This window comes from Canis aureus, chromosome 11, assembly GCF_053574225.1.
Source record: "Canis aureus isolate CA01 chromosome 11, VMU_Caureus_v.1.0, whole genome shotgun sequence".
Lineage (NCBI taxonomy): Eukaryota > Metazoa > Chordata > Mammalia > Carnivora > Canidae > Canis > Canis aureus.
This window is the reverse complement of record NC_135621.1, coordinates 24,435,854-24,458,975: the sequence shown is the minus strand read 5'-3', so window position 1 is coordinate 24,458,975 and position 23,122 is coordinate 24,435,854. Positions and strand designations below refer to the sequence as shown.

The 23,122-nt window shown below is 54.5% G+C and overlaps 2 protein-coding genes and 1 long non-coding RNA gene across 5 annotated transcripts in view; 2 read left to right on the top strand and 1 right to left on the bottom strand.

Moving 5' to 3' along the window:
* Positions 1–1,477: 1,477 nt before the first annotated feature.
* On the top strand, positions 1,478–16,739 carry PNPLA3 (patatin like domain 3, 1-acylglycerol-3-phosphate O-acyltransferase). The gene is made up of 9 exons (XM_077914183.1): positions 1,478–1,715; positions 4,195–4,427; positions 5,362–5,427; positions 8,141–8,350; positions 9,168–9,228; positions 10,823–11,038; positions 12,233–12,365; positions 13,245–13,349; positions 14,331–16,739. Exons 1-9 carry the CDS (start codon positions 1,529–1,531, stop codon positions 14,419–14,421), a joined length of 1,302 nt encoding a protein of 433 aa, XP_077770309.1. The 5' UTR covers positions 1,478–1,528; the 3' UTR covers positions 14,422–16,739.
* Positions 3,961–19,784, bottom strand: LOC144323567 (uncharacterized). 3 transcript variants are annotated; one of them, XR_013388968.1, is made up of 4 exons: positions 19,237–19,726; positions 15,347–18,217; positions 13,133–14,646; positions 3,961–11,081 (listed from the first exon to the last, which is right to left on the bottom strand). It is a non-coding gene; the product is annotated as an uncharacterized LOC144323567 (long non-coding RNA). The 3 variants fall into 3 exon arrangements; XR_013388969.1 differs by having other exon boundaries at positions 15,347–18,765; positions 19,237–19,725; XR_013388970.1 differs by lacking the exons at positions 13,133–14,646; positions 15,347–18,217 and having other exon boundaries at positions 19,237–19,784.
* The window catches only part of SAMM50 (SAMM50 sorting and assembly machinery component), a 34,571-nt gene continuing 31,174 nt past the window's right edge, over positions 19,726–23,122 (top strand). Inside the window, exon 1 of the mRNA XM_077914182.1 lies at positions 19,726–19,926. Coding sequence (XP_077770308.1) covers positions 19,906–19,926 — 21 coding nt within the window. The 5' untranslated portion in view covers positions 19,726–19,905. The remainder of the gene's footprint in view (positions 19,927–23,122) is intronic.

The window sequence follows — 23,122 nt, the reverse complement described above, 5'->3', positions numbered from 1 at the left end:
ATCCCTACAGGCCCAGGCTCAGCCACAGCAGGGGAGGCTTTGGACTTGGGAAGCTTTGCGGGTGGGGAGGTCATGCACAACCCATGTGTCCAGGCGCTGCACAGATGACATTTGACCGCAACTGTCATTTTCAGATGAAACACTGAGGCACACAAAGGGGGAGGCCTGATTCCAATGCCCACACTCCCTGTACTCCCCTAGCCGTCCTCTGCAGAGGAGTGAGGGGGTTTCTCTGTTCACATCAACAGGAAGTAGGATGGCCCAGGAGACTGAGATTTCTGGCTTGTGTAACCCTGGACAGACAGACGCTTGACCTCCTTGCCCGGGCTGCTGTGGAAATGCCCTGTACAGTGCACACAGGTCAAGGGGCAGCTTAGGCACTTCGCTTCCTTCGGGCACCAGCAATGATCAAAGCCCCCCAAACTCCCGTGTTCCTGCACTGCACCCTTTCCCCAGCCCCACACCAGTTATTCCCAAATTTTACTTAAAAAAAAAAAAGATATTATTTATTTATTCATGAGAGACACACATCCGCCAATTTTTACTTATAAGTGAAGCTTTGAGGGGATCCCTGGGTGGCTCAGCGGTTTGATGCCTGCCTTTGGCCCGGGGCGCGATCCTGGAGTCCCGGGATCGAGTCCCGCATCAGGCTCCCGGCATGGAGCCTGCTTCCCCTCTGCCTGTGTCTCTGCCTCTCTTTCTCTCTCCCTGTGTCTATCATAAATAAATAAATAAATCTTTAAGAAAAAAAATAAGTGAAGCTTTGAAATGGAAACTTCATGTCACTATCTCTACCACTTGTCACTAATTGAAACCATCATGCAAAAAAAAAGAAAATTGCAGGAAAATTAAGCAAAGCTATTCAATTTTACTTACACTGGTGCCTGCTTAAGGTTTGCTCTCCCCTGTGGAAAGGGGATATCAAGGACCTAAGAGGGGGACGCCTGGGCGGCTCAGCGGTTGAGCGCTTGCCTTCCGCCCAGGGCGTGATCCCGGGGTCCTGGAATCGAGTCTTGCATCAGGCCCTGTGTCTCTTCCTCTGCCCGTGTCTCTGCCTCTCTCTGCGTGTCTCATGAATAAATAAAATCTTTAAAAAAAGATTTAAAAAGGGCCTAAGAGGGCCAGCTCCACTTTCTCCCAGACTTGAGAGCTGGCGAGGAACAGAAAGGGAGCTGCCTCTAGGACATCCACCACCAGGGGCTGGGGGATTGGTCCACCCCGCCTGGGGGCAAGGTCCTCCGCTCTCCTCCTACCCCGCCGCAGGCCCCGCCCCGCCCCGCCCCGCCCCGCCACAGGCCCCGCCCCCGGGGAGCGGCCCGCGGCTCGGGTGCCGGCCCGAGGGGGCGGGGCCGCCGGCTGACGTCACGCGGAGAATGCCTGAACCCCGGGCGGAGGCCGGGCGGGAGAGCGCCGCGGCGCCGAGCGGTGCAGGGCGGCGTGCACACGGGACCCCACGCCGCAGCCCTGCGCGCGGCCGAGCCGGCCGAGCCCCCGCGAGCCCCGCCGAGGCCCCCGCCGCGCCGCCGCGATGTACGACCCCGAGCGCGGCTGGAGCCTGTCCTTCTCGGGCTGCGGCTTCCTGGGCTTCTACCACGTTGGGGTGACCCGCTGCCTGAGCGAGCGCGCCCCGCACCTGGTGCACGACGCGCGCATGCTGTTCGGCTCCTCGGCCGGGGCGCTGCACTGCGTCACCATGCTCTCCGGGATCCCGCTGGGTACGACCCGGGCCCGGGCCGCGGCGGGGCTCGGCGGGGGCGGCGCTGCGACGGGGCCGCACCTCGCGGGGTGCTGTCGGGGTCCTCCCCGGGCAGAGGCTCCCTCCGCTGCGTCCTCTCGCCCGGCGCCGGGGGTTCTCTGTCGCCAGCCAGCCCGGGGAGGGGGGGTCGCCTGGCGGGGCAACCCCGAGCGTCTCCGCACCCCAACCCTGCGGGCAGGAGGGAGCAGGACCGTGGATGGAGCTGGTCCCCGCCGGCCCTGCCATCGGCTCGGGGGCTCGGGAGGCGCTGGGCGATTTGCCCCCCGGGGGTGGGGCGTGGGGGGCATCTGACCTGGAGGGCATTGTCTTGTGTCCCTGGGCAGGCGCCTTTTCCCCTCTGGCGTCTGGGGAACGCTTCTGGGGGGTGGGGCTGGACCGCCTTTCAGGTAGAGAGCAACTCTTCTGAGTCCTCCTGGGCAGTCTTACTGGTTTGGAGTCTTAGGCGACATGGAGGGGGGTGGGCTTGAGGGGGGATTTGTGTGTGTGTGTGTGTGTGTGTGTGTGTAGGGGCATGGGGGGCACTAGACCCTTCCTAGGGGCTGGGGTGGATCCCTGGATATGCCCTACACCATCCTTCCACCCACCCCCACCCTGTTCAGTGCCCCTGGAAACGAGGTCCTTCCTGTGCTTTTGAAATCCTGTGCTAATTAAACATCTGTCTATGTGGGTGGCACTGGGAGGGGAAGATGTGGGGTCTGTGCCCAGCTGGCCCAAACTTGGGTGTGCCCTGGGGTTACTGGTCCAGGGAGCTGGATGTGGGACACGTAGCCATGGGAGCTGTTGGCACCCAAAGGTCCCCAGGCAGGAAGAGTGCACCTCATCAGCCGCTGTTTGGCTTCCTTAGCGATTTACCCTTTGCTCTAACTGGGGACTGGCAGCTTGGACTCCACCAGCAGGGAATGACTTTCTTCCTGGTGGCCAGAAATCCCCAGCCAGTAGGTGCAGCCTTGCAATTGGATAGGATCAGTGAGCAGACCCTGGGCTGACTGGGAGGTGGGGATTAGGAGATAAGCCCTGGCTGCCTTCTTCATGGACAGGAAGGGGGCAAAGGGCAGGAGATGTGGCCTTAGGGAGGATTAGACTGGCCACATGGCCCGTCCACCTGCTCTGGGTTTTGGGAGGGATAAAAGACAGCTCTTGTATGTCAAGGTAACCTGCACTGACTCCAGTACAGAGGAGGTTCCTAACTGGCAGGGGACAGGTGCAGCCTGGGTCTGTACCCTGTAGGACATGGGGAGACTCAGGAGCCACCAGGTCCTCGGAAAGTAGGGTCTGGAAGTTTGGGCAGGAGCTGCTCCCCAAATTCCAGGAGCCCTGATTTCAACTCCTGTCTTATTTGGGGACCACCGAGGAGCAGCCCCTAGGGCTGCACCTTGGAAAGAGTTCCTGTGAGTGCTTTTAAGCCAAGTACTCTGCACAAGAGGCTGATGGAACATTCCAGCTGTGTGCAACTTTGCCCTCTTCTGCCTGGGCTCGGTGGGGCCACACATGTAGGGAGAGTTAGGCTGAGGTCAGAGGTGGGCCAGGACAGGCTGGCTTATGTCCCCTCTTCTGCATCTAAGGATTCGTGACGGGCTAGGTCTCAGGCTGGGACCGATGGTCCTGCATGTCAGGGCAGTGCAGAACAAGCACAGGGGTCCGGGCCAGTGAGTGAGGCCTCACGGAGCACGGATGTGGCCCGTGCCCATTAGACCGCGGTCGTTCTGGTGTCAGAGGCTTAAGGGTGAGTCTGGTTCTTTGTTAGGAGCCTCCTCCGGGTTGAGTACCTTACAGATGGTAGTATATCTAATCCCCTCCATCCGCAAAGTTAAAAATGCACAGTCTGAGATGGCGAGGGGCAGTGAAGTGGCTTTCTGAGGTCGACTGGCTAGCGAGGGGTGGAGGCGGGACTCACCCTTGAGCCCAGCCTGCACCGATCCTCTGCTTTCTATGGTGTTAGGTCCTTTGTGCTAAAGCTCTGATTATGAGGAGTTTCTGCCTCTGGCCCTGGGGGATGGAGGAGACAGAGGGTTCTCCTGGGCCTCGGGAGGCTCGTTCCTGTGGGGGGACCTAGAGCGGCACTGCTGGGGAGCAGTACCATGTAGCCGTGAGTGTCATTTAATATTTCCCACTGAAAAAAGTGAAAGACACAGTGAAGTTGATTTCCTGTATCCCAATATGGCCAGAATATTATCATTTTTCACATCTAATCTATAAAACATTAATCAGATATTTGATTTTATTTGTATGAAGCCTTTGAATTCTGGTGTGTCATCTACACACCTCAAATTGGAGTGTCCACACTCAAAAGGGCTCCATGGCTGCACGTGGCTGCTGTATTAGTGCAGGCTTGGAAGAAGGTTGGCCGCCTCCTTGCCACCTGGTATCTGGTCTTGCCACAGAGCGCTGCCATCTCCAGGGTGGCACAGTTCTTTGTTTGTCTGTCTCTTGCCCCCCAGAGATCATCATACAGGTCCTCATGGATATAAGCCAGAAGGCCAGGAGCCGGAACATCGGCATCCTCCACCCCTCCTTCAGCTTGGGCAGGAACCTCCAAGAAAGCCTTCAGAGACATCTCCCAGACAACGTCCACATGCTCATCTCTGGCAAAACATGCATATCACTCACCAGAGTGTCCGATGGGGAAAACGTGCTGGTGTCTGAGTTTCAGTCCAAAGAGGAAGTTGTGGATGTAAGCAGTCTGCTTATCTGGGCATTGCCAAATAAACGCTATTTCGTCTTGGAAGTAACACAGAGAGGGCTGCCGTAGGCCACCTGCCTTGTGTCTTAAGATGCAAAAGACCCTGGTTTCCCAGGTTCGCTTCCTGCACCAGTGACGTGAGCTCTGTGTGCATCCGATGGTCGGTGGTCTATAGCGTATAGGTTTCAGTTTCAGATACTACTACTTTCCCATCTTTCAAGACTTGGCTCATGACCCCCTCCTCCAGAGACCCTGTCCCACGTGTGTCCCTCCTCCCACGATGTATATTCCTGGCACGAATAACCAGTAGCATCTCAGCAGCCGGGGTCAACCTCTCTATCTGACCTTGTTTCCAAAAGCTTTTTCTAGATAGCCAGTTCTGGTCCATTCCTGCAGGGGAGGGTTTTCTCAGTAGGCCAGTCCTGCTTCCTGCCCCCTCCCTCACCACCAGCCCCCCAACTCGGTACTTCTCAATGTGCTGCCGGGACCCCCAGCATCAGCTGGACCTGGACGCTTGCCCTGCCTCTGGGCTCTCAGGTCCCTCCAGCCTGCTGCATCAGAGTCCTGGGGTGGGTCATGGAGTCTGTGGTTCACAGGCTTTCCAGGTGATTCTAATGAAGGTCAGCCTTTGCAGAGCCCTGGTCTGGTGTCTTCCCAGTCAGCCAGCGCCCAGTGCAGCTGTTGTGGGGAGAGGGACCGGAAGTTGATGTCCACAGACAGTGTCATTAGGAGCTTCTACTTAGGCCTGAAATAGAAGTGTGTAGGTTGCTTTGTCATTTGTTCAGCACGTTTATAAAAGCGCACACTTTGCAAAGAGCATTTCAGCCCGTTGCTCTGTTTATCTGAAGAAGGCTTATGCGGGGCCCCCAGGGGAGCAGAAGGCAGGCTGTTGGGGCCCGTGGTTTCACTTCTTTTTGTCTTGCAGGCCTTGCTCTGTTCCAGCTTCATCCCTTTCTTCAGTGGCATAATCCCTCCTTCCTTCAGAGGCGTGGTGAGTCTGCTTTTAAACTGTCTGCGCAGCTCCTGCCTGCTGGCACCCTGGGGCACGTCCCCAAATGCCTTTCACACAGAGGTTCCCGAGCTAGCCCCCTTCTAGGCTGCCCGGGCAGCACAACCAGCTTCATGTAGAATTAATTACCTCGCTATCTGGAAGGTAAGCTGATTCACTTAATCTTCACCTGAGCACCCGAGAGAGGCCCGGCTGGCCTGGTTAAAGTCGGAGATGCTTATGAGTCTGTGACTTGCTTAAGATAGAGCTTTATTCTCAGGGGATGCGAGAGTGCAGCCCACTTTGGGTCTGACTTTGCCCTTTGCAGCCCATGGCCTTGTCAGAAGCTGCTGATCTGGCTTCGATTTGGTTCCATTCCACAAATGATGTGTTTTGGCCGACTGCTGAGCCCTGCCTGGGATGGAGAAACAGGAGGCAAAGTGTCTGTTCTGCAGGCTTTGGACCAGGTGCTGGGTGATGCCAGGCTGTTGGAGCTTTCTTCTAGGGCCAGGGTGATCTCCCCAGGGTGATTCTTCTTCTTCTTCTTTTTTTTTTTAAGATTTTATTTATTTATTCATGAGAGACAGAGAGAGAGGCAGAGACAGGGGCAGAGGGAGAAGCAGGCTCCCTGAAGGGACCCCAATAGGAGACTCGATCCCAGGACCCTGAGCCGAAGGCAGCCGCTCAGCCACTGAGCCCCGCAGGCGTCCCACCCCGGGCTGATTCCTCCTCGCCCCCGGGACAAGGTCTAGAGACAGGGTTGCCACAACTGGGGAAGTGCTGCTGACATCCTGGTGCACGGGGCCAGCCCTCTCAACAAAGAATCACCGGTCTCTAAACGTCAGTGGTGTCAAGCTAAGAAATCTCGCCTTGAGAGAGAACACACAACATCCCAGTGTCCCAGAGCAGAGCTTCTGCAGGCTGCAGAGCGGAGGCAGAGGCATGTCCCATCTAGCCTCACTCGCGCCCTGGAGCAGCCCCATGACAGACACGTGGTCCCCGCTTCTGGATGAGACAACAGGCCTGGAGCGGTGCAGGGGTCACCCCAGATGGCCACGGCCCCTGCCTGGCAGACCGACCTGGACTGAATCCCTCCTCTGGCACCTGGTAGCTGGACCGCTCTGGACACATTCCGTAACCCCTCTGAGATCGGTTTGCAAAACAAGGGTTAAGCACAGTGCGGCGGCACAGAGGTGTCGTGAGGATCACGCGAGCAAGGGCCGTGAGGTGCTCGGCACAGAGCCTGGCGTGGGTGAGCCTGCAGGAAGGGGGGCTATTTCACCACCCACAGAGTTGCTACCGTCTTGCCACTTGGCTGGGACTGCCCAGCCCTCGGGGTGCGGGTGGTGCATGCAGCACACTCCAGCGAAACCCATGGAAAACCAGAAGAGCTACTTGGGATTCCACTGAGCAGACTCAGAGCCCTTCTTTTTTTTTTTTTTTTTTTTTTTTAAGATTTATTTATTTATTCATGAGAAACACACGCAGAGACAGAGAGAGAGAGGCAGAGACACAGGCAGAGGGAGAAGCAGGCTCCATGCAGGGAGCCCGACGTGTGACTCGATCCCAGGACTCCAGGATCACACCCCTGGCCGAAGGCAGGTGCTAAACCGCTGAGCCACCCAGGGATCCCCAACTCAGAGCCTTACTATAGGAGAGTTCAGAGGGGAAGGGAAAGGTCCATGTGATGGGGCGCATCGGACCCAAGGATTCCCTTTGAGAAACTGGCAGCCTGCTTCCGCCCTCCTTTAGGGTTCCCTAAGGTTCCAGACCTTCCCTTCCTTGTCCCAACCTGCCCATGAGACTTTCCTACGTCCTCCATGGAAGTTGTGGGGCTCCCATTTTGAAAATACCGCTGTGTGCACCCCCGATCATTTTTGTGGAATCTCTGGATGGCGAAGGCGTGGCTGAGCATGGGTGCTTATCCTCTGGACTCGTTTTAGGTCCCAGGAAGGACCGGCTGTGCTATTTGAAGGCCTTTGTCTGTGGGTGCCGGCGGCTGGGCTGGGGCGGCCTCAGATTTGGGAATCATTCCAGACATTGCTTTGATCGGTGCAGACTTGGCCCAAGTCATACCCCAGCCTGCCTGGGCCGGCCTAAGGGTGTCAAAGCACACGGATGCAGGAAAACATGCTCACCATAGCTGATCCCAAATGCTATCAGGTTGTGGATTCAGAAGGTGTTTTCCAAGGGCTGCCTTGGCCCCGGGTTCACTGCCATTTAAGTCTCCAAAGCTCTTCAAGGTGCCGTTCTGATTTCCAAGCAGCAAAGGGGTGGGGTCTGGAATTGAACCTTCTGCCTCTTTTAGGGGACTCTGTCCCCATTGCACACAGAGCCCCTGCTCCATACGGCCCCCTTCAGGCAGATTACCTGGGCACACCTGTAGGTGAAGCCCCACCTGGGCTTCAGACTTTGCCACCACAACACAGGCTGGGCTTCACCTGTCTGCCTCTTGACCAGGCACCTTTTGTGCGGTGCACAAACTCCACAACAGTATATAGCAAACTGAGTGCCTGCCCAGAGCCTGGGCTGGCAGAGAAATGCTCAGTAAGGATTGGTTGAAAGAGTGGTTCCAGAGCCTTGTCTTCCCGCAGTATCAGCCTGTGTCTCTGAGAAGCCTCTACCCCTGATCTTAAAAAACAAAAACAAACAAAAAACCCACAAAAGACAGTCCAGAGCTTGTAACACTATGTCCTTTTTTTCCTTCCTGTGAAAGCGATACATGGACGGAGGAGCAAGTGACAATGTCCCTTTCTTTGATGCCAAAACGACCATCACTGTGTCCCCCTTCTATGGAGAGTATGACATCTGCCCTAAAGTCAAGTCCACGAACTTTCTTCAGGTGGACTTAACCAAGCTCAATCTGCGCCTCTGCTCAGAGAATGCCTACCTACTCATGCGAGCGCTTTTCCCTCCAGATCTCAAGGTGAGTTGGGGGCTGTGTGTTCGAGGGCACAGCTCTTTGCTTCCCTGTTTGCCAGTTCTCTCCACAAACAGAAGCAGATCCCCCTCACTGAACAGGAACTCACAGAAGAGTTTCTGGCTCTGGAAGCTCAGTGCTGCCCCACTCTGACCGCTGGAATCACCTGGGAAGATTTAAACAGCCCTGTAGCTCAGACCCCACATCCAGGAGGCTAGGATTCAAGTAGTTGGGGTGTAGCCTGGACGGTGGGATTGTTTTTTGTTTTTTTTTTTCGTTATCCTGATGATTCTTATTTGCAAGCATGGTCAAGAACCACACTGCATTTGGTGGTTTAATCTTTCTTGAGTGTTGTTGTAGGAGGTCTTATCTCCCTGATATAAAGAAAATGTGTCAACTGTGTACACTCAGGGTTCTCCGGGAAGAGAGAAGGCGTTGTGTACACTGTACCCCAGGATCATGTGCTCCAGGAGAGGGAGCAGAGGCTGTAAACTGGTTTGCATGTGTGGTGTGTGTACAGACGAGTAGAGGAGGCCACTCTTAATTGTCCCGGGACAACGGGAACAGGCTCTTGCATTTGTTAGGGTGGAGGCTCCTTCAGGGACCAAGGGAGCCCAGAGACAGCAGTGCCTGGCATGCCTGGGCTGCCAGCAGAGGCTCCGTGGAGGGGATGTCATTGGAGCCTAGTCCTGTGTGAAAGTGGAGCCCTGTGTCCAGCCTCGCTGTGGCTGTGCGGGGCCGGGGGAGCAGCTCAGCTGGGAGGGTTCTCTGTTGCCTTCAGAATGGCTCCCATTGCAGTCACCCTTACTTGATTTGTTGCCAGGTGCTTGGAGAGATTTGCCTTCGAGGGTACTTAGACGCCTTCAGGTTCTTGGAAGAGAACGGTATGTATGGGTGAGGTGGGGGCAGACGTGGCCTTTTTTTTTTTTTTTTTAAGATTTTATTTATTTATTCATGAGAGACACAGAGAGAGAGGCAGAGACACAGGCAGAGGGAGAAGCAGGACCCATGCCAGGAACCCGATGCAGGACTCAATCCCGGGACCCTGGGATCACACTCTGAGCTGAAGGCAGACGCTCAACCACTGAGCCACCTGGGTGCCCCCAGATGTGTCCTTTTAACAAGCTTTTCGTTAGCATCAGTAACTGGAGGTTGATGTTAGAAACTCCATGCCCAGTGTCTTCCCTTAGCCTCTTCTCAGCCGACTCATTGGCCCTGTGAGATAGGAAGTCTTTGTCCCATTTCATAGCCGGGGAGGCGGGGAGGCGGAGGTGAGCCAGGGCCCCCATGCTGCTCACTGAGGGCTGGAGCTGGGGCGGGACTCGGGGACACAGGAACCCTCTCCTGCAGGGCCACCTGCCTGTCAAGGCAGTTCTGTCCGTTGTGTTTTGTTTTCTTTTTTTCCTGTGTGAACTGTTTTGAACATTTAGATAAACAGAGGAAGTTAAGCAGGGTTTCTGCCCCCGGGCCCCAGGTGGAGCAATCAGAATACTTGCCTCCAACGAGGTGCAGGTCACACCTGTGAGCCCAGCTGTCCTTTCTGGGGCAGGTTCCTGCCTTGGGAGTCATCTGGCTGGTCTGGGCAGTGGGACTTGGGCTCTTGCAATATTAGATGTATTTGGAACTGCTTGTCTTCAATGTTAGAAGTCGGTTTCTTTTTTTTTTTAAGATTTTATTTATTCATGAGAGACACACAGAGAGAGGCAGAGACACAGGCAGAGAGAGAAGCAGGCTCCCTGTGGGGAGCCCATGGGGGACTCAATCCTGGATTCCGGGATCACACCCTGAGCCGAAGGCAGATGCTCAACTGCTGAGCCACCCAGGCACCGCCAGCCCTTGGTCATTTTACTCAGAGGTTGGGAGCCTGAGGGAGCCACCCCCTGCCCAACCCAGCGTGCCAATTCTACGAGAACAGGAGCCACTGACTGGGATAAGCTACTGAGCCCCAGCATCTAAGGCAGGGTCTGCACAAACTCCCACACCTAGCGCTGCTTCCAATGCCACACAGCGAAAGGGTGTCCTCTGTAATGTTGGACCTGGGTTCGAATCCCACTCTTCCGCTTCCTGGCTATGTGGCTTTGGGTGAATCTCCTAACCTATTCTGTGCCTCTGATTTCTCAGCTGAGGTGACGAAGCGGCCTGGAACGTGGGTTTAACCAGTGCTTTAGTTATTATAAATCCATTATAATTCTTATCTTTCACCTGCATGAATCCCCATGTGGCCGTGGAGCCCAGACAGCTAGGGAGGGGTGGAGCCGGAGCCAGACTCCCATCTCTCTTTGGCTTCAAAGCCCCACACCTCCTTCTGTTACAAAAGCCTGAACGCCCGGCCTCATGGATGCCTGCCTCCTACTTCGCCCACAGGCCCGTGGCTTCCCCAGTGGTTGCCCGTGCCCCTGTCGTTCCTGGGTGGGTGCGTGCGTCGTGCCTCCTGCTGCCCACACTGACCTGGTGGTTGGTTTCCCGTGTCCTTGGCAGGGATCTGCAACAGGCTCCAGCCGTGCCTGAATCTATCCTCGGACGAGATGAAGAATCTTAAAGTGGCCTGGGAACCCGGGAGCCCGGAAGCTCCCCCGAGGGTGGCTGCCGGCGGGACGAAGCCCGAGCCAGACGAGCTGCTGGACCACCTGCGCCTCAGCATCCTGCCCTGGAACGAGGGCATCCTGGAGACCCTGTCACCCAAGCTCCTTGGAGGTGCTGACTCCCCAGGGGTGCGGAAGGCTGAGGATGTGGTTTCCTGTGACAGAGAGAGAAAGAGAGAGAGGGAGAGAGAGAGACTGAAGGGGCTTTATTCTCTGGGTTGTGGAGGAAGGTAATCTTGCATGTGGGATACGGGGCCTGCTGGGGCTCTGCTCCTGGCACAGACCCTTGCTCCATCTCCCTTCCCAAGGGGTCACGGCCAGAGGAGAGCAGACTCCAGCTGAGCCTGTTTTAAGTGAACTGGGCACACAGTATTGCAGGGGGCCGCAGGGGGGGGCCCGTTCTTCCAGAACCCTCTCTGCCTGTCCACCCATCCCTAAGCCTTCTTTCTTGGGGAGCCCCCTTTCCCCGATTTCTCCCTGCCTCCAAACCTGCAATTTTGAATCTCCACGGAGTGGGGATGTGCTTGATTACGTGACCAACTATTAGGTGGATGGGAGTGTGCAAACCAGCTTCCAGTCGGTCATTTGGAGGAATTCAGAGGGTAGTGGGACATCATCCCATGCACCAGGGCATGAACCGGCAGCTGTTGGGGCTAATGTGATCTGAGGTATCAGGAGGTCATTACAAAAGGGAGTTAACAGGCCAGAGGGTTCTGGGCAGAAGGACACAGGGTCCAGCTGAAGGTTTGGGGAAAAGCTCAGAAGTCGATGGGGTATTTTGAGAAGTTTGTGTAGCCCTCCAAAGATAGTTCTTGAAAAGAGAGTCGTTCAAGAGAAGAAAAAATAAAACAAGATGAAATCAGAGAGGGAGACAAACCATAAGAGACTCTTAATCATAGGAAACAAACTCAGGGTTGCTGGAGGGGAGGGGGGTGAGGGGACGGGGTAACTGGGTGTCAGGCATTAGGACGCACATGGTGGAATGAGCACTGGGTGTCATAAGATCGATGCCTCACTGACGTCTACCGCTGAAACCAGTAATACATTATATGTTAATTTGTTGAATTTAAATGAAAATGAAAAATAGATTTTAAAAAGACAGAGCGAGCTGTGCACTGAGAAGCCTGCATGCGGGGGGCTGTCCGAGGCCTGTCCTGGGCATACTCCTCATGGGACCTCCTTGGGGAGCGCTTCGGATTCTCCGGATGCCAGGATCTGAGTATTTCATAGAAATTCCAAGCACCACCTGGGCCAGGCGGTTTGGCTCTTACACTGCTGGGAGACACCTCCAAATTGTGTTTTTCAGATCTGAGTAAAGCAATTAAAATCCAACGTGGATACATGAGCAAGATTTACAACTTCCTACCAGTTAAGGTCGTGTCCTATATGATGCTGCCCTGTACGCTGCCCGTGGAGTCTGCTATCGCCATGGTCCAGAGGTGGGCATTTTACGTGGCTTTTGCGCTTTCCTCCCGCGTCGTTGGCTGGAGGTGGAGGGAACCCACGTGAGGGCCTTAACCTGTGGCCTGGCTCCTTGAGGGGCGCGACGGTGCTCCCTGGAGACCCTTCTCAGCCTCTCTTCCCTACGCTGTCACTTCTTGCGGCTTCTTGGAGGTTTACACTTCCAGCCTGGGAGTTTATTCGCAGCACGCCGGGAGGACGTGAGGCACCGCTTGGATCCTGGCTATTTGTTTAAGCTCTGCTTCCTTTAGATTTACGGTGGCGTTTACAGTCTTTTTAGCGAGTGGATCAGCATGGCCTTTGGTCCATCTTTTAGAGGCCAAGCCATCCCTCAGAATCTGGCTCGGTTCTCCTGTCCAGATCCCCTCCCCTCTACCAAATTAATCACCTACTCCCAGACACCCTTGCCCCGGGGAGAGGTCTGGTCAGGCATTTACAGGGCTTGCCACGGGGGGCCTCTTGTGTGTGGGGTGGGGGAGTCTGCAGGGCTGGGGTGGGGGGACGTGCTACCTTGACTCCCAGATTCTCTGCATTGGCTTCAGTGTGCACCTTGCCACATGGAGAAGCCTGGAAAACTAAGCCCAAGCCCTTCCCCTCTTATTTCCACGCATATCCCTGGAGCTTCCCGCAGCCCAGTGACCTAACTGCTTTAGGGCTTTTAGGTAGGTTTGTCTTTGGTATAATGCGCCCGATCCACCTCCTGGGATTGATCAGATTAGGATTAGATGGGACTCTGGTGGTTTACCTGGACAAAGGGCATGGATGTCAGATGCCTGCTTTTTCTTTAGTTTGTGTGTGTGTGTGTTGGCTTGTTTTCACGCTGATAACCTGTGTGTCTCTTTTTCTTATTCCTGCAGACTGGTGACATGGTTTCCAGATAGGTCTGAGGACATCCGGTGGCTGCAGTGGCTCACCTTGAGTATGTGTTCTCGGGTGATGACACAGCTGTTCTCCATGTCCAGGTCAGTGATCTGGCCGCGGGTGTGTGGGTCTGGTGGGGACCTTTCATCAGTGGGCTGGGGGTGCCTATTTATGCAGATTCTCATCGGGGCTCAGACTTGCTCAGTCTTGGGGGAGCCCTGGGGGTGGAACCCAGCATCCTTGGGTTGCTAACATGGCCTCAGGGATGCTGCTACTTCTGAGTTCTAAAAACGTATTCAGAGCAAGAAAGGCCTTGTTCCAGCTACAAGGGTTGGGTCTAGTCCTGGAAATCGTGAGCCTTGGTGGTCTTATGTGTTCCCTGTGGGTGACCTTCATTTCTTCCCTGGGTCTCGGTCAGGCTTTTGGGAGCCCCTGGCACAGTACTGGAGACATGGTGGGCACTCAGGAGAGGATATCTCAGTGCTATTGGCAGACACGAAGAGCTGTAAAGTAGGGGAGTGGAAGGGTCTGGTTTCCACTGGGCAATGACTGTAGTGGCCACGGGAAGGAGGTCTCATCACCCGGCCCTAGGGCAGCAGGTTCACCAGCCAGAGGGCAGCTGTACTGGTCCAGGCAGGGATGAGGAGGGCCGGCCTCACTAGAACCTGTGGGCCTGAAGTGTTCATAGGCTCTAGGGCCAGAAGGAGGTGCCAAGTGCAAGCCCTGGGGTCTGCCTGGATTCTGAGGGAGCAGGGCAGCTGGTCAGAAGGAGGAAGCCTGGGGATGGTGGTGCAGGCTGGTCAGCAAGCTGGTCTATGTGGAGGAAACTGATAGGCTCCACTGGGATGCCCAGTGGGAGGGGCCCGGGGGGCTGGAGGGCTACCAGCTTAGAACCCAGGATGGTGACCCTCTGGATGCCCAGGAGGGAGGACGCTGTGGCTTTGGACACCACCACCGTGCAGTGCACGGAGTGGGCATGATGGCGCACTCAGGGTGGGCTGGTGGTGTCCATCCATCCTTGCTGAGATGGAAGACCTCAGGGCAGCAGGACAGCGGCTGAGTCAGTATTCCTTTTGTTTCAGATCCCAGACACCGGCAAGCAGCCCGCAGCCTTCCCTGAAGAACATGAAGGCACTGCTACCCTCCTGGCTGTCCAGTAGGTGCCGGAGCTGAGGCGGCTGGGCAAGCCCATCCTCCTGCCTGGCCTGGCTTTTCCGGGTTGGAGTTGGGAGGGACTCCTCCTTCCCCGCAATCCTATGGTGCAGAAGCGTTTCGGAGTCATTTGAGGAGACGAGTCTGGGACATTCTTTCAGAAGTGCTTTCTGATCTTTCTGCAGACGCGTCTGTGCTGGCACTTAATGTCCTGCTGTTCTGCCTCTGTGCTCAGTTTATAGTTCACTGAAACCAAATGGCAATCTGTTATTTTTACGAAAAGCTAGGAAGCTACTTTTGGTGTATGTGGTGGTCTGGAGCATAAGGAAGTTTAATAGTTAAGCTTCTGGATATGTTAGCTTAGTTGGCTGGGAAGCGGCAATAGGAAGGCCAGCGTGGAGGGGCATGGCCAGTCAACCTGCAGTTCTCTGGGCACGAAGTTTCTAGAATAGCAGGTGTTGTGAGGGATCAGGGGTGTGTGTGTGGGGGGGTGGGGCTTGTGGCCGGCGGGTGGGCTGCCCTCTGTACAGTGTTGGGGTTTGGAAGGAAGAGTGATGTGATCCCATTTCCTCACATGGGAAATAGTCAGTGTAGCTGGGGCAGGTGGCAGCCTTGTCCAAGGGGGGCCACTGGGGGTCATGGGCCGTTAAAAGATGCTAACTTATTTGGGAACACTTTTCTGACCTAGCTTAAATATTTGATAGAGTTTTGTATAGAATATAAAGGAATCTTATTGTTTGTTGCATTTTATGTCACGTGAATCAGGAAGGTGTTAATAAGCCTTATTAAAAAAAAAAAAAATCCAGTGCACAGGCTGGCATCCCAGGATCCCAGGCAGTTGCCCAGCACAACAGAAGGGCTTGGGTCCTGCGCACCTTTCTCAACATCCCCTGCCCTTCTGAACTCCCAGAGCCTTAATGGAGATAAGCAAGAGATGGGGACCTGCCTTCTCCCTAGGTGTGATTTGTTGGCAAGCACAGAGTAATGTGACTCCAGGTGAAATATAATCACGCATTTGCGCGTAGCAAGAAAGAAACAGCGATAAGCTCAAAATCCTCCACGTTGGCACAGGAAGCTGTAGCTCTCACCTACACTGTGCAAGGACGTTGGGAGTTGAAGAACCAGAAAGTTCAGACAAAGCACTTTGTTATAAAGACGTGTCCTCGAAAAAAGAATGTGGTTCTAGGGGCAGCCTCTACGTGAGCTCCTTCCCTTGAGCTGCCATGAGATTGTGGGCTCCTAGAACATACGGGGCCACTTCCCAGGGCACAGAGCCGCCCCCCCCCCCCTTTGTGGCTCCTCGCAGGGTCCTTGTGTCTCCGGGATGGGAGTACTGACGAGGCTCCTGTTCTGGTAGCACTCGCTTCCTAAGGGAGACAAGAGCTGGCGAGAGGTAGGCTCTCCCAGCTGCTTAAAGCTCCAGAACAAGGCACTGGTCCTTGCTGAGCTGGCCTAGGGGTGGGGGAGGCCAGGCCTGACACCCCACCCACGCCCCCGGGCTCCTCCGAGCCCTCCCTCACACCTGCCCCTGAGCCCCTGATTCTCGAGTTCCCCTGATCACCTGTCTTCCATTGGATGTGCAGCATGGGCTGCAGCAGATCCGAGCACGCTTCACCAGTATTTGACAATAACTGCCACCTTTCTGTAGACCGTATACACATGCTAGTTCTGTGACTGGTAGAAAGAAGGAATTATTTTAACAGCTCATGGGATTACATGCAACTGTTTTTTTTTTTTTTTTTTTTTTTACTACTTTTTGAACTGGTTCCACCTTCTCACAATGAGCATGTGTTTTATACTTTTTGAAAAATGTGTGCTAAGACAAAGAAGTGTTCTTTCAGAAATGGCCAAGGCCCCACCCACCACCTGTGCCTTAATACCATCCTACCCCCACCCCATACCTCTCCAGCACGGCTGAGGTATCTGATCGGTGCGTCGGAACATTCTTGGGTTCCTACTACCTTATCGAACAAACCTCTTCTTCTTTATATGGCACATTTATGCTCTGGAATACATTCCACTGTCAGGAATAATAACTGTGTAGTCTAGGTAATGACCAGGGAGCAACAGCCTTGGTGAACAGATAACAAAACTTGGTGCTGAGCATGAGCCTCGTCTTGTTAATAAATAATTAATTAATTAATTAATTTGTGGGTGTGTATTGTGCACAGAGCAAAGGCAGAGAACGTACACACCCCAGTACTGACAGTGGTTGTTATCATCCCTCCCATAATTATAGTTCATTTGTTGTGCTGGTATGTGGTTTTCAAATTTCTATGGTAAATATTTATTACTTTCATTGGAAAATAACTCATAATAAATGTGACTTTGAAAACGTTTTCCCTTGTTTCTGGGTCCTCTCTCAGGAGCCCCCCTTTCTTTCCCTTCCCTCACAGACAAGTTCCTTCAAATGACACCCCCCCCCCAGGTTTATGGCTGGCCCTTCCAGCCAGGTGGTCTCCACGTGTTCTGTCCTGGACAACTGGATCAGCACCCCCTCCTCCTAGAGTCCCTCTCCTTCCTCTGTGACCCCACGCTGTCCTGAGTGCTGGGCTCGTCCCCCTGCCTGCGGTGCTCAGAGTTCACAGTCGTTCCGGGGGGAGGGGTGGGGGGGGAAGAGTTCACTCCGAGGAGCCCCAGTCTCTAGCTCAGGTGAGGGGCGAGCCCACCTGGCCACCTCCACCTGGCTATTCCTTGGTATTACCGAGCACCTCGACATAACCCCTCCAGTGCAGAGCTGCCCTGTATCCGTCAACTTCCAAGTCCAAGGAGCCAGACCCCTGAGCACCTCTTCCCTGGCTGACCCCGCCCCCTCCAGCTGGTCCCAATCCTGACGAGTCCACCTCCACTTAAGGCCTCTTGTCCCCAGCCCACTCCCTGGAGCCTATGCTACACGGAGAGGTGAGTGACCCCAAGGGCATCTGTGGGAAGATCGGCGTTCCTTCCCTATGACTTCTGAGACAGGTGTGATTTTAAGGGAACCAGTGTGGTCACTGAACTGCATTTCTACTACTGATGGGGCCAGATTGATACTGTGTAAGGCCAACTTTTCTCAAAAGCTGGCATCCTTGCAGGTATCACTAGGTGATTCTATCAGTTAGGGCAGGCTGGGCTATGCTGCATTTAACAAAGACTCCCCAGGTTTACTTCTCATACTACAGACCCATCACACTTGGCTAGCCCAGCCTGAAACTGTCCCCTCATCTGGAGGGTCACTGATCACAGTAATGGGGGTGGGGTGTAGGGTGTTCTAAGGTTGTCATCCACACATACCTATCCCTTCTGCCTACAACCTGTTGACCAAAGCAAGTCATGCAGATGTGGGCAGGGAAATACAACCGTACCTTTTGCCCAAAAGGGGAGCACCAGAATTACCAATGAACACCACTGAGGGCCAAAGAGCCTCAAGAACCCAAACCCAAAAGTCTCCATGATCCCATTAATTTAGGAAATCCTGGGTTCAGGAAAGTGAAACAGGTACAGGTACTGCAGAACTTCTCAGAGCCTTTAATACATGAGTATAGGCATTGTGACTGTCAGAGATGGTGCTTGAGGATGAAGCTGGGACTGTGTTTCTGATGTGTCTTCTGTCACCTTGTCACCAGTGCCTTGTACCCAACAGACTCTCAAATATTTGACTCCGGACTCTTGTTACAATCTGTGGGTCGGGATGCCTGGTGGAGCGGGACGCCTCAGTGGTGGAGCGTCTGCCTTCGGCTCAGGGTGTGATCCCAGGGTCTTGATCGAGTCCCACGTTGGGCTCCCTGTGTGGAGCCTGCTTCTCCCTCTGCCAGTGTCTCTGCCTCTCTCTGTGTCTCTCATGAATAAATACATAAATAAAATCTTAAAAAAAAAATCTGCGGGCCAACCTCATGGCCCATCTTTGAGACAAGGCTTACTCAAGAGACTAATGAAGAAGAAAATGCAGGGAGGGCCTGGTTTGTGCAGTGTTTACAGGGGGCCAGGTCCCATGCCTGATGGAATCCTCAGCAACTGCTGCCATCCCCACTTTAGGATCAGGAAGGAGGAAGTGGGAGCATGATTCTGAGCTAAGCGTCCAGCTTGGGTAACCTGTGCTTAAAATTTGCTCCTAGATTATCTTCGAAGGTCTCTGTCAAGAAGTTTTCTCCTCCAAAACAGCCTTCTGAGTCTGAGCTGGGGGGTTGCGAGACCCCTGGTGGTGGTGGTGGTGGTGGTGGTGGTGGTGGAGGGGGGTTGGGTGGGAAGTGGGGAGGCAGATGGCTAGGTCAGCCTGCAAGGGGTGCAGGGAGGGAAGGACCGGCCCGGCAGGTGCTGACGTCTCTCTTCCCACGCGAGAAGGGTACCAGGGTACCGTGGACCCCAGGGATGCTGGAGGCCTGGGTGCTATTTAAATGCAAAACGGGAAAAAAAATAAATGCAAAACGGGGGCAGCCCAGGTGGCTCGGCGGTTTAGCGCTACCTTCAGCCCAGGGCGTGACCCTGGAGACCTAGGATCGAGTCCTGCGACGGGCTCCCTGCACGGAGCCTGCTTCTCCCTCTGCCTGTGTCTCTGCCTCTCTCTCTCTCATGAATAAATAAGTAAAATATTAAAAAAAAAAAATGCACCCCGGTGTCAGGAAGTCTGGGAAGGGGCCTCGGGGGAGAAGCGGGGGTGGTGACGCGAGGCCCTGAGAGCAGGAGGCAGTGGACGCCCAATGCTGACCGTCCCTCACTCGGTCCCTTGGCGGTGTCTCCCCGCATCTGCCACGCGTGTTGACTCCTTACGACGTGGCCATCTTCTGGGGGGAGGGGGTGTTTCCCGCAGCAGAGTGAAGCCCCCAGCCCGTCCCGGGACCGCCCCGCGCTAGTACTTACAGGCTGCGGCCGCGGCCTCTGATGCACCGGCTCGCCCTGGCCCGTGCCGGGCGCGGTCCCACGGCGCTTGTTCCAGTCCCGTGACGCAGAACGACCGTCACGTCCCCTCTACCGGCGAGGGCTCGGGCTCGGGCTCGGGCCTCGGGGGCCTCCGCGGCCGGGCGGACCCGGGCGGCCAGCAGCCGGGAGCAGGTGCCTCTGCGACCTGCGCCGGCCCCGCAGCCGGGGGAGGCGAGCCTCGGCGCTCCGCGGGGGCGTGGGCTCCGCACAGCACCCGCCGGACCCGGGCGCCAGCGGGGAGGCGGGCGGCCCCCGAAGAAGCGTCGGCGGACCCATCCCGGTCGGCTCTCTCTCTCGCCGGCTCCCAGCGGAAGACCCGCGCCCCAGGCGCCAGCAGCCGCGCGGGCGTCATTGGACGCTCTGCGCTTGCGCGGTCTCCACGCTGCGTCCGTGCGGACATCCGGTCACGGGTTCCCACGGACCAATGAGCGAGAGCACCGTGAGCCAGGGGGCGGGGCATCATGGCTGCTCCCAGGGCGCCGCGTCCAGAGGCTCGCGGGTGCTGCGCTGAGTGACAGCTCCGCCACCGCGGGCCCGCCCTCTGCCCTCGCCAGCCGCGCCGTGATCACGCCCGGGTAGCTGTGCGAGGCGGCGGCCGGAGAGGGAGCCATGGGCACAGTGCACGCCCGGGTAAGAGGCCCAGCGACCCGCGGGCCGCGTGACCTCAGGGCGGGCGCCGCGGGAAGAGACCCCCCCCACCGGGAAGGGGCGCCGAGGGCGGCGGGGCCTGCGGGCCGGGGGGCGGGTCCCGCAGGCCCCGGAGCGGGAAGCCGGTACCCGGAGGAGGGACGGGACTCGCCCAAGGTCACTCAGCCGGGCGCTGCCCCGAGCCGGAGCCATCCGTTCTCCTTACGCAGCCTCCGCCGCTTCGGGGTCTTCTCTGCATCCCGGCCACCTGCTGGGGTCCTGCGGGGGTCCTGCAGCACCGAGTATCCCACCGGGGGGCCTCCTTCCTCCTGCTTGCAGACCCCACCTCTCCATGCTTCGCTTACTCCTGGCAACGCGGAGGCTGAGACAAGTGAAGCTGAGGTGCTGAACTGGGGGACTCGGTGCGTCCTCTGTGGTGTGCCAAACTGCTCTCCTTTGTCCTAATCTTTTTTTTTTTTTCTTTAAAGATTTTATGTATTTATTCACGAGAAACCTAGGAAGAGAGGCAGAGACACGGGCAGAGGGAGAAGCGGGCTCCCTGCGGGGACCCCAACCACTGACCCACCCAGGTGCCCCCTTTGTGGTCATCTTAACTGAGGGCTAGAGGATGGCTGTCTGTCCAGGGCCACACGTGTTTAGAGCCTCAGGATGTTCCGAAACTCAGACATACTCAGACACCCCCCCCCAACCCCACCCCACCCCACCCCACCAGGCTGAGGCCCAGGCCTCAGCATTACTTTCTACTACAACACGGACCGTTTAGGACCGTTTAGAACCTTTCAGTAGTTTCACGGTGGCTTTCCCAAAGAATTTAGCACAGACCCCCCCCTGGGCTTCGCATGGGGAGGGGGACTTCACCACACTTCCCAGGTCATTCATTGGAATGGAACACGGTAGGTGTCCCCACACACTCCTTGGGCTGTACTGCTGTCCAGCAGTTCCTGCCTCACCCATCAACAGCTACCGAGATAGTCCCACCTTCTTAGAGCTCCGCTCAGGTCACTTCCTCCACAGACCTCCTCCTCATCTGCCCTCATTTGAACGTGCCGCTGACTTCTTGACGTAGTCTCCCTGGCGCCTGTTTTATCTCTGTTTGGATTTTTGTCTTAACTCTTTTCCAGTCTAAGTCTCTTTTTCTTTTCTTTTTTAAAGATTTTATTTATTTATTCATGACAGACACAGAGAGAAAGAGAGGCAGAGACACAGGCAGAGGGAGAAGCAGGCTCCATGCAGGGAGCCCAACGTGGGACTCGATCCTGGGACTCCAGGATCACACCCTCAGCCAATGGCAGGCGCTAAATCGCTGAGCCACCTGAGAATCCCCCAGTCTTAAGTTTCTAGATGTTACAGTAGGAGCTGAATCTTACTTGGTTTGCATCCCTTGTAGCGTCTTCAACGAAGTAGGCAGTCATTTATTTTTGTGACCTTTACTGGGAGTCTCCTAGATGCCCAGCACGACTGTAGGTGCAAGAGATACAGACAACAACGACAAGTCTTTGCTCTTTTGAGCTCCTTTGGAGCTAAAGTCACTGCTTCTTTGATTAATATGTTGGCCAAAAAAAATATTCTTTTAATTTGAACTTTACAGCCTACTAACCAATGTTATTTGAATACTTTGGCAGGGATTCACAGTAAAAAAACATTTTAGGCTTACCATCTGGTACTCTCACAAATACATGAAACAAAAATTTTGTGAAACAATATCCGCCATGAGTATCTGTTATGTTTTCATACATTTTCTTTTTTTTTTTTTTAAGATTTTATTTATTTATTCATGAGACACACAGAGAAAGAGAGAGAGAGAGGCAGAGACACAGGCAGAGGGAGAAGCAGGCTCCATGCAGGGAGCCTGATGTGGGACTCGACCCTGGGTCTCCAGGATCACGCCCTGGGCTGAAGGCGGCGCTAAACTGCTGAGCCACCCAGGCTGCCCATGTTTTCTTACATTTTCTATTTGATCTTAGCTTACACCACTTTAAAGATGCTGTTTAGAACTCATTAAATTAATTGCATGTTCTGTCCCTTCAATTAGCACTGCTTTGCACAGTACCTGCCACATGGTGTTCAAGAAAACTTGCTGGGGGCCCCTGGGTGGTTCAGTTGGTGATGCATCTGCCTTTGGCTCAGGTCATGATCTCAGAGTCTTGGGATGGAGCCCCAGGTAGTGCTCTCCACTCAGTGGGGAGCCTCCTTCTCCCTCTTCTGCCCCCCCTTACTCTCTCTCGAACACTCTCTCAAATAAAGCTCAAATAAATAAATAAAATCTTTAAAAAAGACAACAACTTGTCAACTGGCAGGCTAAGCTGCTGAAAGGATAGAGCTAGACCCAAATATTAATTTTAATTCATTTCACCAAATACTTAACCTATATGTGTTCTTCTAGACGCTGGAATATAAATTTATGAGGGTGAGGATCTTGAAGGTGCTTGCCACATAATAGGTTCTTAATATTCTGTGAATGAATGAATATTAGTAAGGCCATTATTTTAGGACATCAAGCTTTGATGTAACCACGAGTCATAAAAACGTCATCTCTTAAAGTTTGAATTTCTGATTAAAGTATACAAATAGGCATTTTTTGTGAACTTTTTTTATGCTTTGAAATTTTAGGAACCGAATTGGAATTTTTTAAATATCTGGAGTATATAAGCCTTGGCCCAGACAAAGTGTACCTGCTAAGCGTTCAGATCCAATAGGATGAGTATGTGCACGTGTTCCTAACCATAGTATATACTCTGCATACAGAATCGGGACACATTTAATATACTTTTTTACGGTACTGTAGAAAAGTAAGCTTAAGTAAGCTTTGATGCAGGAAGCTTAAACACAGGAAGCATATTTGTGAACGGTGCAGGTAAAAAGTTACTGTTTTAATTTGTTAATATTTTGAGAAAGTATATTATTCCACTTTTAAAATACTATACCACAAAAATGAAAAGATGTTAGGAAACAAACGCTATATTCTTTGCCCAGCGTTATCTTCCCTTCTTACTTGTGTAAACACTCTGTTCTGACCACTGCGAGGCAAGGACTTGGTCTGTCTTGTTCGCTGCTGCATCCCCAACTGTTCGCCCAGTGCTCGGCATGCAGTGGTATAAAGCTCCAGTGTCGAGAGGTGTCCCTCCACAGGAGGGACTGACTCTGCCTGAAGAAGCCAGGGATGGCTTACAGAGACGAC

Coding starts and splice junctions, on each gene's coding strand:
- PNPLA3 (XM_077914183.1), top strand. CDS start 1,529: ATGTACGACCCCGAGCGCGGCTGGAGCCTGTCCTTCTCGGGCTGCGGC. Junction 11,039..12,232: donor GTCACCCAAGCTCCTTGGAG/GTGCTGACTCCC, acceptor TGTGTTTTTCAG/ATCTGAGTAAAGCAATTAAA. Junction 12,366..13,244: donor GCTATCGCCATGGTCCAGAG/GTGGGCATTTTA, acceptor TTATTCCTGCAG/ACTGGTGACATGGTTTCCAG.